Here is an 18,743-nt window from a genome sequence, read left to right as displayed (position 1 = left end):
GGTGATTGTGGGGGTCTGCGGGCGGGGGGCTTATCGGAATTTTTAACAAGGGGACCCCAGATCCTGCCCCCCCCTGTGTGAAATGGTAACGGGGTACAAATGTACCCCTACCATTTCACAAAAAATGTGTGAAAATGGTAAAAAAGACACTACGCGCCTTGGGACAAGTCCTTTTTATTTAAAAAAAAATAAAACTGTCCCACGGAGTCTTCTTCTTCTCGCGCTCCGATGGACCGAAAAAGAAAACAGAGTAACGCATGTTACGTAACCGAGTGACCCTGCCCCCCTCTGACGCTACGTGAAAGCCATAGGGATATCCCCTTACATCAGAGTGGGGCGGGGTCACCCGGCAATGACATTGTGTGGCTCCGCCCTCACTTATAAAAGAACTGTCACCTGAGAGGCCCGTAATTACGGCGGGTGCGTCCCATGGAGGCAGATCGAAGGCGGCTTGCGGCTTTTTTTTTTTTAGGTCTGTTGGAGCGCGAGAAGAAGATGATTCCGTTACTCCGTGGTTTTTTTTTTTTTAATGAAGGACTTGTCCCAAGGCGTGTAGTGTGTGGGGTGTTTTTTTTTTTTTTTTTTTTTTTTTTTAATTTTGGTTCGGGGTTCCCATGTGGGGAAATTCCATGCCATTTTTATCAATTAACTTTCATGTGTATTGCTGGACCGACAATTCATTATAGCCGGCACTAGCTCTAGCACTTTTTAAATTACTTTTTTTCCCCTTTTTAGAAATGTCATTTTGCTGGCAGACTGTTCTAAACACAGGAAACATGCGCCCCTTTACAGGCATACTATAGACGCCCCCCCAGGTACAGTATTTAAAGGAATATTACACTTTTTAATAGTTTCACTTTAAGCATTATTAAAATCACTGCTCCCGAAAAAACGACAGTTTTTTAAAAACTTTTTTTTTTTTGCATTGATACATGTCCCCTGGGGCAGGACCCGGGTCCCCAAACACTTTTTAAGACAATACCATGCATATAAGCCTTTAAAATTAGCACTTTTTATTTTTCATGTTCGTGTCCCATAGACTAACGGTGTTTGCGTGTTCGAACAAATTTTTTTGCCTATTCTCATGTTCTGGTGCGAACTGAACGGGGGGTATTCGGCTCATCCCTAGTGGTTATTAACTATCAATGCTCCCTGCTGAGACCACCGCCTGTGAAAGGGAATTCCACATCCTTGCAACTCTTACAGTAAAGAACCCTCTACGTAGTTTAAGGTTAAACCTCTTTTCTTATAATTTTAATGAGTGGCCACGTGTCTTGTTAAACTCCCTTCTGCAAAATAGTTTAATCCCTATTGTGGGGTCACCAGTCCAGATTTTTTTAAATTTAAATCATATCCCCTCTCTAATAAAGAGGACCTGTCACAGTTCATCTGAGTACCTGTCACCAGCCCATGCCTCATAGAATATACATTGTTTGTTTTCCAAAATTGGGTCATTTTGTGGGTAATTCCACTGTCCTGGTGCTCAAGGATCTTCAAAAGTGTGATAGGTAGTTTTTCCGAAGACTTGTGGAAGAAAATGAACCATTCAAAAGACTCATTATGCCTCATAGAATAGATGCTGGGGTGCTTGCTTTCCAAAATGGGGTCATTTTGTGGGTAATTCCATTGTCCTGGTGCTCCGGGGCCTTCACAAATGTAATAGGTCATTAGGAAATTAGAGGTGTAATTTATGCTCCTAGAACCCCTGATGGTAGTCCCTGCATGTTGGACCTCTCTGTGTGGCCAGACTGTAAAAATCACACACATGGTATCGCTAAACTCGGGAGGAGTAGCAGAATGTATTTTGGGGTGTAATTGGAAGTATGCATATGCTGTGTGTGAGCAATAACTTGCTATTTTGACAATTTTGTGAAGAAAAAAAAAATTCTTCATTTTCCCAAGAATTGTGGGGAAAAAATTACAACTTCAAAAAACTCACCATGCCTCTTACTAAATACCTTTGACTGTCTGCTTTTTAAAAAGTGGTAATTTGGGGGGTAGTTTTACTTTCCTGACATTTCAGGGCCTCAAGAATTGAGATAGGCCATCAGTGCATCAGGTGTGATCAATTTTCATTGATTTGCACCATAGTTTGTAGACTCTATATAACTTTCACAGAGACTAAATAATATCCACTAAGTTGGGTTATTTTTACCAAAGAGATGTAGCAGTATAACATTTTGGCCCATATTTATGAACAAAATGACTTATTTTCAAAATGTTTTCATAGAAACTAAAAAAAAGTTTTTTTTCAAAATTATCACTCCTTTCTTCACTTATGTCGCAAAAAATAAACACAGTGGTGATAAACCATTCGCCGCCCGCCCTATTACACAATGACGGCGGCAAAGTGGTTTGATAATCCTGATCGGACGTCATATGACGTGATCAGGATTTACCGCTATTGCGCCCCCCCGGGGGCACGCACCACGGCGATCGGGGGTGACGCTTGTCCCTCGGACTGTTTACTTGAAATTGTGTGAGGAGAGAGAAGGAGAGATCTGGTCAGTGAGTGAAACATCTTTATTTTTACATCTACTGTCTGCACAACACGAACCCCCCCCCCCCCCCCCCCCATCTATAAAGAGAACCTGTCACAGCCCATCAGAACCTGTCACAGCCCACCATCAGCACAGCCCATCTGTCATAGTCCATCTGTCACTCAGGCCCGCCATCACTAACGTCGCACAGTCCCGCCATAAGTACCATCACACAAGCCATCAGTAACCTGTCAGTACCATCACACAGGCCCACTGTCAGTGATCTGTCAGTAGCATCACCAGTTCCGTCACACAGGCCCGCCAAAAGTACCACCATCATGTCCTAAAGAGTTTACACAGCTGAGGAGGCATGTAACATCCTTACCATGTCGGATGATGAGAGCAGAGGGGAGCTCTCATTATCCGATTCTGGTTCAGAATACGAGCCAGTGGAGGGTAGCGGATTGGAGTCAGAGTCAGTGGAGGAAACTGCCCCTCCTAAAAGAGTAAGGAGATCAGGACCTAGATCAGAAAACCTGCCTACCACCAGCAGCGCCAGACCCCAGGAAGAGGAGCCCAGTACAAGTACTGGAATTGCACATCCAGCCCAATAAATCCGGGCCCAGTCCTACCTTCCTGATGCCCTGGCAAACCCCTTATGATTGCCTGCCAACTCCAGGATCCGCTACAATCCCCCCTTTCACTGCACAGCCAGGTGTGCAGCCCAACACTTCAAATTTTTCATATTTGGACTATTTCTATTTGTTTTTCCCGAAAGATTTGTTGCAGTACTTGGTGGACCAAACAAATCTCTATGCAGAGTAGGGATGAGCTTCGTGTTCGAGTCGAACCCATGTTCGACTCGAACATCGGCTGTTCCATCGTTCGCCGAATTGCGAACGTTATGGGCCGTTCGCGCTAAATTCGTGTGGCGCGTCACGGCCCATAATTCACTGCGGCATCGCAGTGCATTGCTGGCTGATGATTGGCCAAGCATGCACTATGACCCGCATGCTTGGCCAATCACAGCGCCGTCAGTAGAGAGAGCTGTAATTGGCCAAAGCCAGGGTGGCTTTGGCCAATTATGGCTCAGGGGATTTAGTACACACCCCACACTATATAAGGCCGCCTGCACGGCGGCCCTGTGTAGTGTGTGTTCCGGTGTGCTGAGAGATAGAGAGAGAGAGAGAGACAGTGTCATTTGATTTGAGTTAGATAGATTAGGCAGAACAGTCAGTCAGTTAGCTGCACTTACAGTGTATTGTGTGTATATATATGCATCCCAGGTGTTGCATATATATATATATACACTGTATTCAGTTTAGCTAGATCCGTTCCTGTTATCTTCTATCTAGACTATTTACATTTAGTGCAGTGCGTCCTGCTCACAGTGTTCAGCTAGATCCGTTCCTGTTATCTTCTAGACTATTTACATTTAGTGCAGTGCGTCCTGCTCACAGTGTTCAGCTAGATCCGTTCCTGTTATCTTCTAGACTATTTACATTTAGTGCAGTGCGTCCTGCTCACAGTGTTCAGCTAGATCCGTTCCTGTTAAATTCCTACTGACAGGCAGGCTTGTCTGGTTACAGTATATAAAGCTACCTGAAGAAAATTACAGGTGTTCTATTTGATCCTATTAGTACCACGGTCAGGCAGCTAGACTATTTACATTTAGTACAGTGCGTCCTGCTCACAGTGTTCAGCTAGATCCATTCCTGTTATCTTCCTACTGACAGGCAGGCTTGTCTGGTTACAGTATATAAAGCTACCTGAAGAAAATTACAGGTGTTCTATTTGATCCTATTAGTACCACGGTCAGGCAGCTAGACTATTTACATTTAGTACAGTGCGTCCTGCTCACAGTGTTCAGCTAGATCCATTCCTGTTATCTTCCTACTGACAGGCAGGCTTGTCTGGTTACAGTATATAAAGCTACCTGAAGAAAATTACAGGTGTTCTATTTGATCCTATTAGTACCACGGTCAGGCAGCTAGACTATTTACATTTAGTACAGTGCGTCCTGCTCACAGTGTTCAGCTAGATCCATTCCTGTTATCTTCCTACTGACAGGCAGGCTTGTCTGGTTACAGTATATAAAGCTACTTGAAGAAAATTACAGGTGTTCTATCCCAGCTTAGTGCAGCTACAGGCCATTAGTATGTCTGGAAGGCCAAGAAGGAGAGGCAGACAGTCACAAGCCAATAAGAGAGGGCAAGCAGGCTCTGTGTCTAGTGCTGGTCGTGGAGACGGTGCATCCTCATCAGCACGTGGCCATGGGAAACGCTTGGCCTTTTTTTCGGCAGCTGGCCGTGTTGAGCCGCAACATGCGGAAGACTTGGTCGAGTGGATGACCAAGCCGTCCTCATCCTCCTCATCCTCTCTCACCCATGCCCAGGGTGCTTTGTCTGGCAAAGCAGCGGCCTCTTCCCTCAGCTCAATGTCATCAGTGACTCCTTCCCTAGCTCCACCATGTCCTCATGAGGATTCCCTCGAACTGTTTGACCACAGTGTTGGGTACATGCTCCAGGAGGATGCCCAGCGTTTGGAAGGCTCTGATGACGATACTGAGCTCGATGAAGGCAGTAACATGAGCGTGGACAGAGGGGGTGCCCAAGAAGGACAGCAATCTGGCAGTCATGCTCCCCCTGCTGCAGCATACTGCCAGGTTTGCTCCAGTGATGAGGAGGGAGGGGATGATGAGGTCACTGACTCAACGTGGGTGCCTGATAGGAGAGAGGAGAGAGGAGAGAGGAGGAGGAGGAGGAGGAGGCGGCAGCACATCACCAACGAGGCAGGATGCCCTCCAGGGGCCAGCCTAAGGGCAGCACATTGACTGCATCACACCCCAAAGCTCCACATGTGCAGGGCGCTGCAGTCTCTGCGCGTTATTCAAAAAGTTCTTTGGTGTGGGCCTTTTTTGAGGCGAGTGCATCAGATCGCACCGCTGCTATTTGCAACATATGTCTCAAGCGTATCTCGCGTGGCCAAAACATCTCCCGCTTGGGTACCACATGCTTGACCAGACATATGTTGACCTGCCATGCAGTTCGTTGGCAAGCGTATCTAAAAGACCCACACCAAAGAACAAAGAGGATCTCTCCTTGCTCCTCATCAGCTGAGATTTCCAACCCCACTAGACCTTCAGTCCTCTCTGAGACCTGCAGTGAGAGGAATGAAGGTGTAGAATTAGGTGTGTCACAGCCAAGTACTTGTGGGCAATCTGCTTTTGGTACACCGACGTCAGATTGTACCAGGCAAATTTCCCTGCCCCAGCTGCTGCACCGCCGAAAGAAGTTTGCTCCCAGCCATCCACATGCCCAGCGGTTGAATGCTAGCTTGGCAAAATTGCTAGCACTTCAACTGCTGCCTTTTCAGTTGGTAGACTCTGCCCCCTTCCGTGAGTTTGTGGAATGTGCGGTTCCTCAGTGGCAGGTACCCAAACGCCACTTTTTCTCACGGAAGGCGATTCCGGCTCTCTACCGGCATGTGGAAGGCAATGTCCATGCCTCGCTGGACAGGGCGGTCAGCGGTAAGGTGCATATTACCGCTGACTCATGGTCCAGCAGGCATGGACAGGGACGTTACCTAAGTTTCACGGCGCATTGGGTGACTCTGCTGGCAGCTGGGAAGGATGCAGGACAAGGTGCAGTAGTGTTGGAGGTTGTTCCGCCACCACGCCTCCAAAATGCTGATTGTGACACACCTCTCTCCTCCACCCCCTCCTCTTCTTCTTCCTCCATGGCCTCTTCCTCGGAACCAGCGGTGCTCCGTAGGCGTTCAAGGGGCTACGCAAGTACGCAGGCCAAAAGATGCCATGCGGTGCTCGAGCTGGTGTGCTTGGGGGACAGGAGCCACACTGGGGCAGAGGTTTTGTCAGCTCTGCAGGGGCAGGTTCAGAGGTGGTTGACGCCACGCCAACTTAAGGCAGGAATGGTGGTTTGCGACAATGGCACCAACCTCCTCTCTGCCCTCCGACAGGGACAAATGACCCATGTGCCCTGTTTGGCTCACGTCCTTAACTTGGTGGTGCAGCGGTTCTTGGGCAGGTACCCGGGCTTACAGGATGTCCTGAGGCAGGCCAGGAAAGTCTGTGTGCATTTCCGCCGGTCATATAATGCCAGTGCTCGGCTGACGGACCTCCAAAAGGAGTTTAACCTGCCCAAGAACCGCCTAATCTGTGACATGCCCACCAGGTGGAACTCAACGTTGGCCATGCTGCAGCGGCTGCACACGCAGCAGAGGGCCATCAATGAGTACCTGTGCGACTATGGCACCAGGACAGGGTCAGGGGAGCTTGGTTTTTTTTCCCCACGCCAGTGGGCCATGATCAGGGATGCATGCACTGTCCTGTCACCATTCGAGGAGGCCACGAGGATGGTGAGCAGTGACAGTGCATGCATCAGTGACACTGTCCCCCTTGTCCACCTGTTGGAGCACACGCTGCGTGGAATAATGGACAGGGCACTTGAGGCAGAACAGAGGCAGGAAGAGGAGGACTTCCTTAGCTCTCAAGGCCCCCTTTATCCAGACAGTGTTCCTGCGTGCCCGCCGATCACACAGGAAGAGGACGAGGAGGAAGAGGAGGAGGAGGAAGATTGTGTCAGTATGGAGGTGGAGCCTGGCACTCAGCATCAGCAGCAGTCTTTAAGGGATCAGTCCCAAGAAACACATGGACTTGTACGTGGCTGGGAGGAGGTGGCTGCGGACCATGTCGTTCTTAGTGACCCAGAGGACTCCGGACCGAATGCCTCAGCAAACCTACGCTGCATGGCCTCCCTGATCCTGCAAAGCCTGCGTAAGGATCCTCGTATTCGTGGTATCAAGGAGAAGGACCAATACTGGCTGGCAACCCTCCTTGATCCACGTTACAAGGGTAAGGTTGCGGACCTTATCTTGCCATCGCAGAGGGAGCAGAGGATGAAACATCTTCGGGAGGCCTTGCAGAAAGGTCTGTGCAACGAGTTCCCAGAGACTGGGAGGTTACAAACTCCTGTTTCTGGACAACGTGTTGCTGAGGCTTCGGTCAGTCAAAGAAGGAGCGGTGGAGAAGGTGGCCGTCTGACCGATGCGTTCAGACAATTTTTTGGTCCGCAGCCCCAAGGTATGATCGGTTCCAGCAACCATCGCCAGCGTCTGTTTTACATGGTGCAGGAATACCTAGGGGCAAGATCAGACTTGGACACCTTTCCCACCGAAAATCCTCTGGGTTACTGGGTCTTGAGGATGGATCACTGGCCAGAGCTTGCACAGTATGCAATTGAGCTACTGGCCTGTCCTGCATCCAGCGTTCTTTCGGAACGCACATTCAGTGCTGCTGGAGGCGTGGTAACCGATCACAGGGTGCGTCTGTCCACCGACTCGGTCGATCGGCTGACCTTCATAAAAATGAATGAGTCTTGGATCACCACCAGCTACCAAGCACCTGATGCTGATGTACCCGAATAATTTTTTTTGAAATCTCAGATCCCTTCAAATACTGCCTATGCTGATGCTGAGTGACTATCCCTGAGTAATTATCCTCTTACTCCTCAATCATCACGCTGATAGCTTGTAAGAACATTTTTGGTTCTGGGCGCCACCACCAGTGCCTAAGGCACAATTTTTCAGCCCCTGTTTAACAGGGGCGTGTAATTACAATTTTTGATGCAATACTTTGCAGCAGGGCTCGTTCCTGCGTTCCAACTAGAGTGTCTGTGAGGGGTTGCAGTGTTGTGGCACCAGCACCAGTGCCTAAGGCCCAATTTTTCTGCCCCTGTCTAACAGGGGCGTGTAATTACAATTTTTGAAGCAATAATTTGCAGCAGGGCTCGTTCCTGCGTTCCAACTAGAGTGTCTGTGAGGGGTTGCAGTGTTGTGGCACCAGCACCAGTGCCTAAGGCCTAATTTTTCAGCTCCTGTTCAACAGGGGCATGTAATTACAATTCTTGATCTAATATTTCACAGCAGGGCCCTGTGAGGGCTTACAGTGTTGTGGCCACAGCAACACCTAAGGCCCAAATTTCTGCTGAGTATATAGGGCAGGACCCTACTTTCAAACATCTAACTTACAAACGACTCCTACTTGCAAACGGAAGGAGACAACAGGAAGTGAGATGAAATCTACCCCTAGGAAGGGAAATTCTCTCCTGTAAGAGTTAATATGGGAAAACAATTTCTCCTTTCCACTGATGCTTTCCAATCCTTGTTCCACAAAAAAACCCAAATTTTCAAAAAACATTTTTCATTGGGACAAAAAAGTGAGGTGAAATCTTCTGAAGAGGAGGAAAGACAGCAAAACAAATGTCACAGGGGTGATAACCCTTCCCTATGTTTTCCAAAAAGCTTAGAAAAGATTTTTTGGCTGGAGCTAAACACGTTAAAAATGTTCAAAATTACAAACAGATTCTACTTAACAACAAACCTACAGTCCCTGTCTTGTTTGCACCGCCTGTATACTGCTGTTCAGAGTATACAGGGCCTGGTGGCCCCACACCTTTCCTTATTTTAATTTGGGTGCGGGGTTCCCCTTAATATCCATACAAGACCCAAAGGGCCTGGTAATGGACTGGGGGGTACCCATGCCGTTTGTCTCACTGATTTTCATCCATATTGCCATGACCCGACATGACATTAAACCCGCAAGCAGTTTTAAATGAGATTTTTTCCTTTAAAAATGACATTTGGTGCAGGGACTGTTCTAAACATGGGAAACACGCGTCACTTTACAGGCATACTATAGACACCCCCCAGGTACGATATTTAAAGGAATATTTCACTTTTTTTTTTTTTTACTTTAAGCATCATTAAAATCACTGCTCCCGAAAAAACGGCCGTTTTTAAAAGTTTTTTTTGCATTGATACATGTCCCCTGGGGTAGGACCCGGGTCCCCAAACCCTTTTAGGACAATACCATGCAAATTAGCCTTTAAAATGAGCACTTTTGATTTCGAACGTTCGAGTCCCATAGACGTCAATGGGGTTCTAACGTTCGTGCAAACTTTCGGTCCGTTCGCGGGTTCTGGTGCGAACCGAACCGGGGGGTGTTCGGCTCATCCCTAATGCAGAGCAATTTATTGCTGCCAACCCCAGTTCGTCCTATGCCCGTATGTTCCATTGGCGACGTCTCACATTAGACAAATTCAAATTGTTCTTGGGCCTTACTTTTAATATGGGGCTTACAAAGAAAAACTAACTGCATGCCTACTAGTCCACCCACCCCATCCACCACATGCCCTTATATTGTTCTGTTATGTCCAGGACACGGTACAATATGATTATGCGTTTTTCTACATTTCAATGACAATTCGCAGTGCCCTCCCCAAGTTCATCCCAACCACGACAAATTACCGTATTTATCGGCGTATAACACGCACCCCAATTTAGGAGGGAATTTTAAGGAACAAAAACTTTTAGGAGGGAAGTTGAAGGGGAAAAAAAACTTACATTTAAATGCCCATCATTGCAGCCTTGTCAGTGCAGCCTTCCCCAGTGCAGCCTTCCCCAGTGATCCCAGCCATTCTGGGCTTCAAAATCGCCGACCGCGATTTGAAAATGGCGCCGCCGGCGCCGAAATACACAGTGCCGGTCCTCGGCTCTTTCCGGCGGCTCTCGTTCACTTTCGGCTCCACTCGTAGTCCCGAGCGGAGCCGAAAGGGGGAAAAAGTGCGTGTTATACGCCGATAAATACGGTATATAAGGTTCGCCCCCTAATAAATTCTTTTACCAAACGATTTTCTGAAGTCTTTATCCCTGACCAAAATATTTGTGTAGACGAATCCTTTATCAACTTTACTGGCTGACTGAATATCAAGCAGTATATCCAAGTAAGAGAGCCAGGTACGGGGTGAAATTGAACAAATTATGTGACCGAGCTACTGGATACGTGTACTCATTTCGTATTTGAGGGAAAAGACTTCCAGCTCCAGCCCCATGAGTGCCCCACATACATAGGAACCAGTGGTAAAATTGTGTGGGACCTTGCATACCCCCTGTTCAAAAAAGGTTACCACTTATATGTAGATAATTACTACATCAGCTTGCCCCTTTTCCGTCACCTGTATTGTGAAAAAACCCTGTCCTGCGGTACCTTCCGAAAAAATAGGAAGGGCTTCCCACAGAATTTACTAGCAAAACGGCTACAAAAGGGGGAAGCCGCATTCATGAGGAATGAAGAGGTGTTGGCCATGAAGTGGCAGGACAAGAAGGATGTTCACATGATGACTACCATTCACAATGACACCTTGGAGGTTCAGAGAAGACGTGGCCCCCGTAGTAAAGCCTGAATGTGTCCATGACTACAATCTGTATATGGGGGGGTGGATTTAAATGATCAGATGCTGCAACCATATTTTGTCAACCCGCAAGTCCAAATATTGGTATAAAAAAGTTGCATTTCATCTGTTTCATATGGCCATGTTCAATTCATTTGTCTGCTATCAAAAATCACCCGAAAAATAACCCATTACCTACCTCAAATATATTGAAAACATTGTCACTGCCCTTATTTACCAGCAAGGACTGACCCCAGGAAGCATTCGCTCTGATAGTGAGTCGACTTCATGAGCAACATTTTCCCTATAACATTCCCACCGCAGAATCCGGAAGAAGACGCCAAAAGAGATGTTGTGGAGGAGCTAGAAGAGATGCAAGTAATTATTGTCCCCAATGTCCCTCCCAATCTGGCCTGTGCATCGGTGATTCCTTCAAAAATGATCACACATCCATTAGATATTAGTTTCTCTTATTAGTAACAGACTGCCATTTCAATTACCTGTGTGCATCATTTGCCTGCCACCATGTTTCTACCTTCCATGTTAACTGACCCTGGCCTGTTTACCGACAATGTCTTTTGCCTGCGGTTTTAACCACGTTTCTGACTTCCATGTGCACCGACCTCAACCTGTTTACCGACGATGCCTTTGCCTGCCATTTTTAACCACGTTTCTGACCTCCACGTGCACCGACCTCGGCCTGTTAAATTGACCATGTTTTTGCCTGCCACTTGGACTGATCTTTTGCCCTTCTATTTCAGTACACCGGGGTCTCGCATATGTGAGGGACTTCAGAATAGCGTTCTGAGTAGAGAAAATTAGTTTTTGGTTTTCTGTGTTCCCAGAACAGGGTCTGGTTGCACGGAGGCTTCAAAGAAATTTGGGTGGGAGAAGCCCCTACCCCTGTCCCCCTGGCCCTAAGCTTGATGGTCCTTCCTGCTGCCTGGACCAATACTTTGGCTGTGCTGACCATATCGCTGCCTGTAATGACCCAGGACTTTATGGACTGTTTATTTCTGCTGCCTGGACCAATACTTTGGCTGTGTTGATCATATCTCAGCCTGCTGCCTCTGATTATAGACAGTATTTTTGCCTGGACATCTCTGCCTGCTACCTGGACCAATGCTTTGGCTGTGCTGACAGTATCTCTGCCTGAACTAACTATGGACAGTATTGCTGCCTGGATGATTGCTTTTGCTGTCGCTGACCACATCCCTGCCTGCTGCCTGGACCGATGCTCTCCTCTGTGGACCACTACACTACTAAAACCAAAGGTCTTTCTTTCTTTCTTCTCACTTTCTTTCTTCTCACTTCAAGCATTCTTAAAATCACTGCTCCTGAAAAAAACGGCCATTTTAAAAACTTTTTTTGCATTGATACATGTCCTCTGGGGCAGTATCCCGGGTCCCCAAACACTTTTTATGGCAATAACTTGCATATAAGTTTTTAAAATGAGCACTTTTGATTTTTCACGTTCATGTCCCATAGACTTTAATGGTGTTCGCACAAATATTTTTTCTGTTCGCAAGTTCTGGTGCGAACCGTACCGGGGGGTGTTCGGCTCATCCCTACTCTCTAGTACAGACTTATTTCACCAGGCATCAAAATCGCACCCTCACAGGGAGAAGGTTCTAAGTTTCTTTGCTTCACTGAGGCTTCACCTAATTGTGGTCAGCTATGGCAGGGATCTTTCATCCATCCGAAGCAGCAGCTCAGTCTTTTTTCCCACACACCTGCTTGCTTCTAGCCCCTCCTCTCCTCTTTCTCCCTACCAGCCTGAAGACACACTTCCCCTTGCTATGTTGAATCAGCCAATCGCTGTTCTCCAGTCTTTCCAGACCCAGCCTAGATGGCTGCCCCCTACACTAGAGACACTCTATAGACGAACATTGCAAACTGGTATCCTTAAAAATGCCCGCTGCACTTCTGCATTATTGAATATTCCGTTTAACCTTGTCTACACTGCAGAAGGATTATACAGCAGCAGCAAAAGAATAAGTTCCACAGCAGTGATCATCTAAGCCACTTTCAAGGTACTGTGATCTTTTGAGAGAAAATAAATACCTGCATATAGGCAGGGCCTAGGACTGGGGTGCCCAGTCTGGAAGAGATCACACTCACTATCCTTAACCATCTCAATACAGGGCACTTGCACCCCCTTCCTGCCCAATCCATTTTTCAGCTTTCAGCGCTGTCGCACTTTGAATGACAATTGCGCGGTCATGCTACACTGTAACCATGTGAAATTGTTATTTTCTTCACACAAATAGAGCTTTCTTTTGGTGATATTTAATCACTCCTGGGTTTTTTATTTTTTCCTAAAAAAAAAAAAAAAAAAAAAAAAAAAAAGTTTGTCTTAGTTTCTGTCAGTAAATTTTGTAAATAAGTAATTTTTTCTCCTTCACTGATGGGCACTGATGAGGTGCTACTGATGAGGCACGAATATGCCGCACTGATAGGTGGCACTGATATGTGGCATTGATGGGCAGCAGTAATGAGCATGGATGGGCAACACTGGTGGGAACAGGCAGCATGGATAGGTGGCATTGATGGGCAGCACTGATAGCCAGCACTGACTGGCATCACTGGCCACTGATTGCTGGCACTTATGGACACTGATTGCTGGCACTTATGGGCACTGATTGGTGTAAATTGTTGGCACTGATTGCTGGCAGTGGCATTGCTGGCACTGGTGGGCACTTAATTGTAATCAGGGCACTGATGATCAGTGCCCTAAATACATCCCTAGATGTCCTCTGTGAGGAGATGCAGCTGATCGACTCTCCTCTCCTCACACTCTGTCAGTGTGAGGCGAGGATGGCTGTTTACCGGCATCTCCGTGTTTACATGTGACCAGCTGTGATTGGACACATTTGATCACATGGTTAAAGAGCCGCAGCTCTTTACACAGATTGGGGTCGCGCCGTGTCCTAGCAACACGGTACAGCAGCGATCTCTGCGCGCGAGAGCAGTTGTTCTGCAATGTAGTCGTATGACGTCCACCCAGAACGAGAGCCGCACCGCACAGCCGTCATTTAACAGCTGGGTGGGTGGCAAGTGGTTAAAGTGATATTAAAGTCTAAACTTACCTGCTCTGTGCAGCAGTTTTGCACACAGCCGTGCGGATCCTCCTTTTCTTGGGTCCTTCGCCAGCTCTCCTGGCCCATCCCTCCTGCCGAATGCCTCAAGAGCAAGCAGCTTGCATGGGGGCACCTGAGCAGGCTCTCTTCTAAGCTGCCGCTCTGCGTGTCCTTTCACATACAGAGCGGTGAATCGGCCCCGCCCCCTCTGCCTCCTGATTGGCTCAATGGCTGTGATAGCAGTGGGAGCCAACGGCCAATGAAGAGGCAGAGTCTCCAGAGAGTCGTGGCACTCATGCACATCACTGGATCAGGTGGGGCTCAGGCAAGTAATAGGGGAGCTGCTGCACAAAGAAGGTTTTTTACCTTCATGCATAGAATGCATGAGCCTTTAGAACCACTTTAATGTTGTATTTTTTATCTTGTATATTGTATTTAGGTCAGCAATGATGAATAAAGACCGTTTTAATAGGCACTGGTATTCAGGCAGTATAGGCAATTGGTATTTGTACAGTATCGCAATATACAATCTAGTAATTGTACAGTATCACCAGGCTTGGATCTGTATAGCTGGAGAAAGACTCTGCTGAAGGGGATGGCAGTTTGCATTATTCTGGGACAGCACTCTGGCAGTACTGGGAAGAGCTCCACTTCACTAGACTGGATACCAGAATGTTTCCTCTGCACCGAAGTTGTGCATGATCTGACTCAATTCACCTGACACCTCTTCCTCCACTATTCACTCTCCCTAACAATAAAAGAACAAATTCAACCAGCGCTAATCACTAGTGCAATATACTAAAGCAGCTGAATACTGAGGATAAAATTTATCAAATCCAACAGAACAAAATATAAAAAAGCAGTACAGCGCTAACAATGTCCCTAAAGATATTCAATTAACTAAAATGTCCATAGAAGGAGAACAATATAATGTCCATAGAGAAAGAGAAATTCCAGATGAAGATCCCAATGTGCAAGTGATATCCAATAATGATGAGTGACTCATAAAGTGATAAAAATCCACCACCAGTATCGCTAGCCGCTCACCTCAGCGAGTGGACCCCTGAATAAATTCAGTCAGGTCTCAAACAGCCTTTCCCACACTGGGAGATGTACAGGAGCAGGTAACTGGAACCAGGTGGCTTGCGGTCTCGTATGGTGGGAGCCCAGCAACGGCTTTCACTTGCTGTTGTCGCGCTAAGCAACTGATGACTCGCAGTGTTCTGCGCCAATGAGTGGGCCGTGCGCTGTATCTGAGGGGGTGATGGTGTGTCTCCGGGGACGTCTTCTATAGGAAGTCTGCCTGTGTGCAGAGACAGAGAGCACTAGATGTTATTTATTCTATTGCATGTGATCGTTCCACGAGACCGCAAGCCACCTGGTTCCAGTTACCTGCTCCTGTACATCTCCCAGTGTGGGAAAGGCTGTTTGAGACCTGACTGAATTTATTCAGGGGTCCACTCGCTGAGGTGAGCGGCTAGCGATACTGGTGGTGGATTTTTATCACTTTATGAGTCACTCATCATTATTGAACTCTCCCTAACAAGCAGGATCTCTATCCCTGGCCTACGACTGACTCCAGGTGTGCCAGAATGACATGGGTCCCACTCCCACACCAAGATGACTACCGGAGGTCACCAGAAGTTGCAGTGTTTAATAAGACGGCTGCTACATCTGAGACCCTTCCCGAGTCCATGAGGGAACAATTCCCAATAAAGACTCCACTTAAACTCTATAATGGCATAGTAGCACCTACTGGTTGGAGGAAAACCTGCCCCTGCCTACATGCACTTCTTTTATACATACACACGAAAAAACATAAAACATGAAAAACAATGTATATCTAAGGCTAAACACACTTTAAGATAATAAAACATTGAGGTGTATAGTCAGATACAAATGATGTGTTCATGGAAACAACCTTAGAAAGACAGTCCTCACTTGGACTGAATCCATCAATATAACATTTAATATATTCTATTTCCACATAGATGAGAGAGAAATATGGGGACGTGTTTACCATCTATCTGGGGTCTCGTCCAGTCGTGGTGGTTAATGGATACAATGCAGTTAAAGAAGTCTATGTGGATAGAGCTGATGATTTCTTAGCCAGAGGGGATACAGCAACATTTGACACATCCTACCATAACCACGGTGAGTAATTTTATACATATATAGCAAAACTACAATCCTTTGTTTCTCTGCTGGGAAGAGTCACCCTCACTTTTTGTCCCAGGGACCAGTGTCATGGTACGGAAAGAACATTGTCGGTTAGTGATGCTCTTAATCCTGTGACTCTGAAAGAGCATTCAAAGTCCAGCTATTGCACCACCAGCCATGTGTCCCTTTTTATCAAGACAATACCTCAAGCTATAGGCATTGGGTCCTTCTCACAATGTCCAGGCTGTAGCTTCTCCCCCGCTCTCTAGCATCACTCTTAAGTGAGGGATTCGTTCTCCAAACTAGCTTTACCAGATGTCTCTTCCTAAGGCCCCCAGCCCACAGCACATGCTGTGACCCAACAAACCGTAGCAGCTTCTCAGATATTGCACCCTCCCAGGAGGACATCCACAGGGGTAAGAGACTCTGACTAGCTCCCCCCCCCCCAAATATTTATTTTGCTTCTAAGATCTACCTTCTGAACTAGCCCCTCAGGCATTGGCTGGGCTGGATAAATATTCCTAACTCCAGAGGTTGTTTGCTGGAACACTCTTGCACCAATTAGCAAGAGTAATCAACCACCAGATTAAAGGGGAGAACCTGCAGAATCCTGATAGATTCCAGCTCAGATGGTTACAGCTCAGCCATAAATATAATTCATTTAGCTACCATTCAACAGGGGTGCTACACTTGGAGGAGGGGTGTTTTCTGAAGGTCTTTGAGCAAGATCATATTTTAGGCCTTTAGTTAAATTTTAAATGAAAGGAGCTTGAGTGTGAGATTCCGCTGTGGATGGAAATTCTCAGAGTAGTGAAGACAGTTCATTTAGAGGTGTTCTGTGCCAAAGGGGCAACAAAAAACAAATGTTATTAGACAATTTCCTGTGATGGACAAATGTTTTCCATTGAATTAAAACAGAAAATATTGAGTTTGGTCCCTAGATGACATTAAGTATCATAGGAAATTATACTTATTGCCATCTAGTTACTACATGTGGTATTTTTATAATTTATACAATTTTTTTTATTCCATTATTATCAGTATAATAAAACAAACAATAAGTCAACTGCAACTTGCAAATGTGTCAATACAAATGGGTATTTCTGGAATATCCACTCATTTTAACATCTTCCAAACTGTTGTTACTGTGTAATTGGCAGTGCTATATTCTTGAAAATATATTTAATTGTATTAACAATTTACAGACTAAAAGTTCATTTTAAAGCAGCTAATGGTATTTTTATGTAATTGCAAATTGTATCCTATAATTTGTCCTATTTCAAATTGGGCTCCTGGTACAAATCGTGAGTTATTTCTTTAAAAATTAATTGTAATCTTTTCAATGTGACACTGAAAAACAAAAGAAAAAAAACTAACAAGCAACAATAGGTTTACTTATGAATAGTAAAAAAAAAATCAACTTAAAAATTAGACAAAGGGGAGGAAATTAATTGATATGGGTTACTTAAGGGTTAACAAGGGGTTAAAGTATTTTTTTACATAATGCATTCCCTGCATGTTTCAGTATTTTATAGAATTTTTTTGGTTATTCGGAAGTTGGGATGTAGCCAAATCTCCGAATGCAATAGTAACGAATTTTGTTGAAATTTGTTTAATCACATTTTGTTTATTCGTTTTTCTAAGGAATTACAAATTTTCAGAATGATTCGGATAGTTTGAAAAATTATCGACCGATTCGAATTCGGTGTGAAGAATAGCTGGTTGCTAGGGAGCGTGCTGGGAAGCCAGCCGTTGCGTCCTTAACAGCCGATGACTCACAAGCTGTCAGCGGGCTTCCCCACTGAGAGCTGAAATGTAAACAAAAGAATGCCGGCAATAGAATATTTTTGAAAAAAAAAATGCATCCGATCCGAATTGGAATCATTCCGAAAATTTGGAATTCAGTAGAAAATGAATAAACTAAACTAAATTATTTCCGAAATGAATCAACAAAACAAAATTAGTAACATAACAAAGTTATCTGAAATGAAAAAAGTTTTTCCGTTCTGCACGTCTACTGTTATTTCACTTAAACAAATGAGCCTTTACAATCCCTTTTAAATTGGACCTCATACAGATTCAGCAGGTCATCTCGGTTTCGCTTCTTATAACTGATTGCTCTCTCAACCATCTTACCAAACAAAAACAAGATGAGGATGGGGAGCAAATAACCAAGTATGTCTTTTACAAAAGCAGTAGCAGACTTCAAGCCTCACTTCTAACAAGCTTCCAGCTTTTAGTACACAGGCAGCAGAGTAAAATGTACTAACCAAATATTACTGCTGCCACCAGATCTCAAGGTGACTTGCTAACTGGGGCGAGATCCTTGTTCCGTCATGCGTTGATTTTAGAAATTCTATTGCGGACCCGGTCATCAGGTCCATATAGCCTATGGCTACTTTAAAAAGCCAGAACCCCACCACAAGTGGTGTTTGGCCAAGGCTTAGCGTCCAGCCCACATTCATTGAGTAGTAGGAAAAGTAACATTGTAATTAGTCTGGAAGCGTGTTCGGAATACAGCAGTTACTGAACTTGCGCTTCCCACCAACAGGATGAACTCTACTGCCCCAACAATAACATTTATTTTATATATAATCGCCAAATTTTTGTAAATCCTTTGTTTTTTTTTATAACTCTGTAATGGTTTTTTTTTTTTTTTTTTTTCTTTGTACTTTTTATTTCTATGCACTTCCTGCCTATGGATATTCAAATAATAAAATTAGTAAGTGGACTCTGGTACTAAACTAAGAATTCATGCTCCTAGAGAGAGATTA

General features: G+C 45.6%; 1 protein-coding gene across 1 annotated transcript in view; it reads left to right on the top strand.

Moving 5' to 3' along the window:
• Nucleotides 1-18,743, top strand: part of LOC141107726 (cytochrome P450 2G1-like) — a gene marked incomplete in the record, with an annotated part of 99,317 nt that overhangs the window by 25,860 nt on the left and 54,714 nt on the right. The window contains 1 exon segment of the mRNA XM_073598651.1: nt 15,801-15,963. Within this exon segment, the coding sequence (XP_073454752.1) occupies nt 15,801-15,963 (163 nt within the window).

Source organism: Aquarana catesbeiana, linkage group LG09 (genome assembly GCF_042186555.1).
Source record: "Aquarana catesbeiana isolate 2022-GZ linkage group LG09, ASM4218655v1, whole genome shotgun sequence".
Lineage (NCBI taxonomy): Eukaryota > Metazoa > Chordata > Amphibia > Anura > Ranidae > Aquarana > Aquarana catesbeiana.
This window is presented reverse-complemented; position numbering and strand designations above follow the sequence as displayed.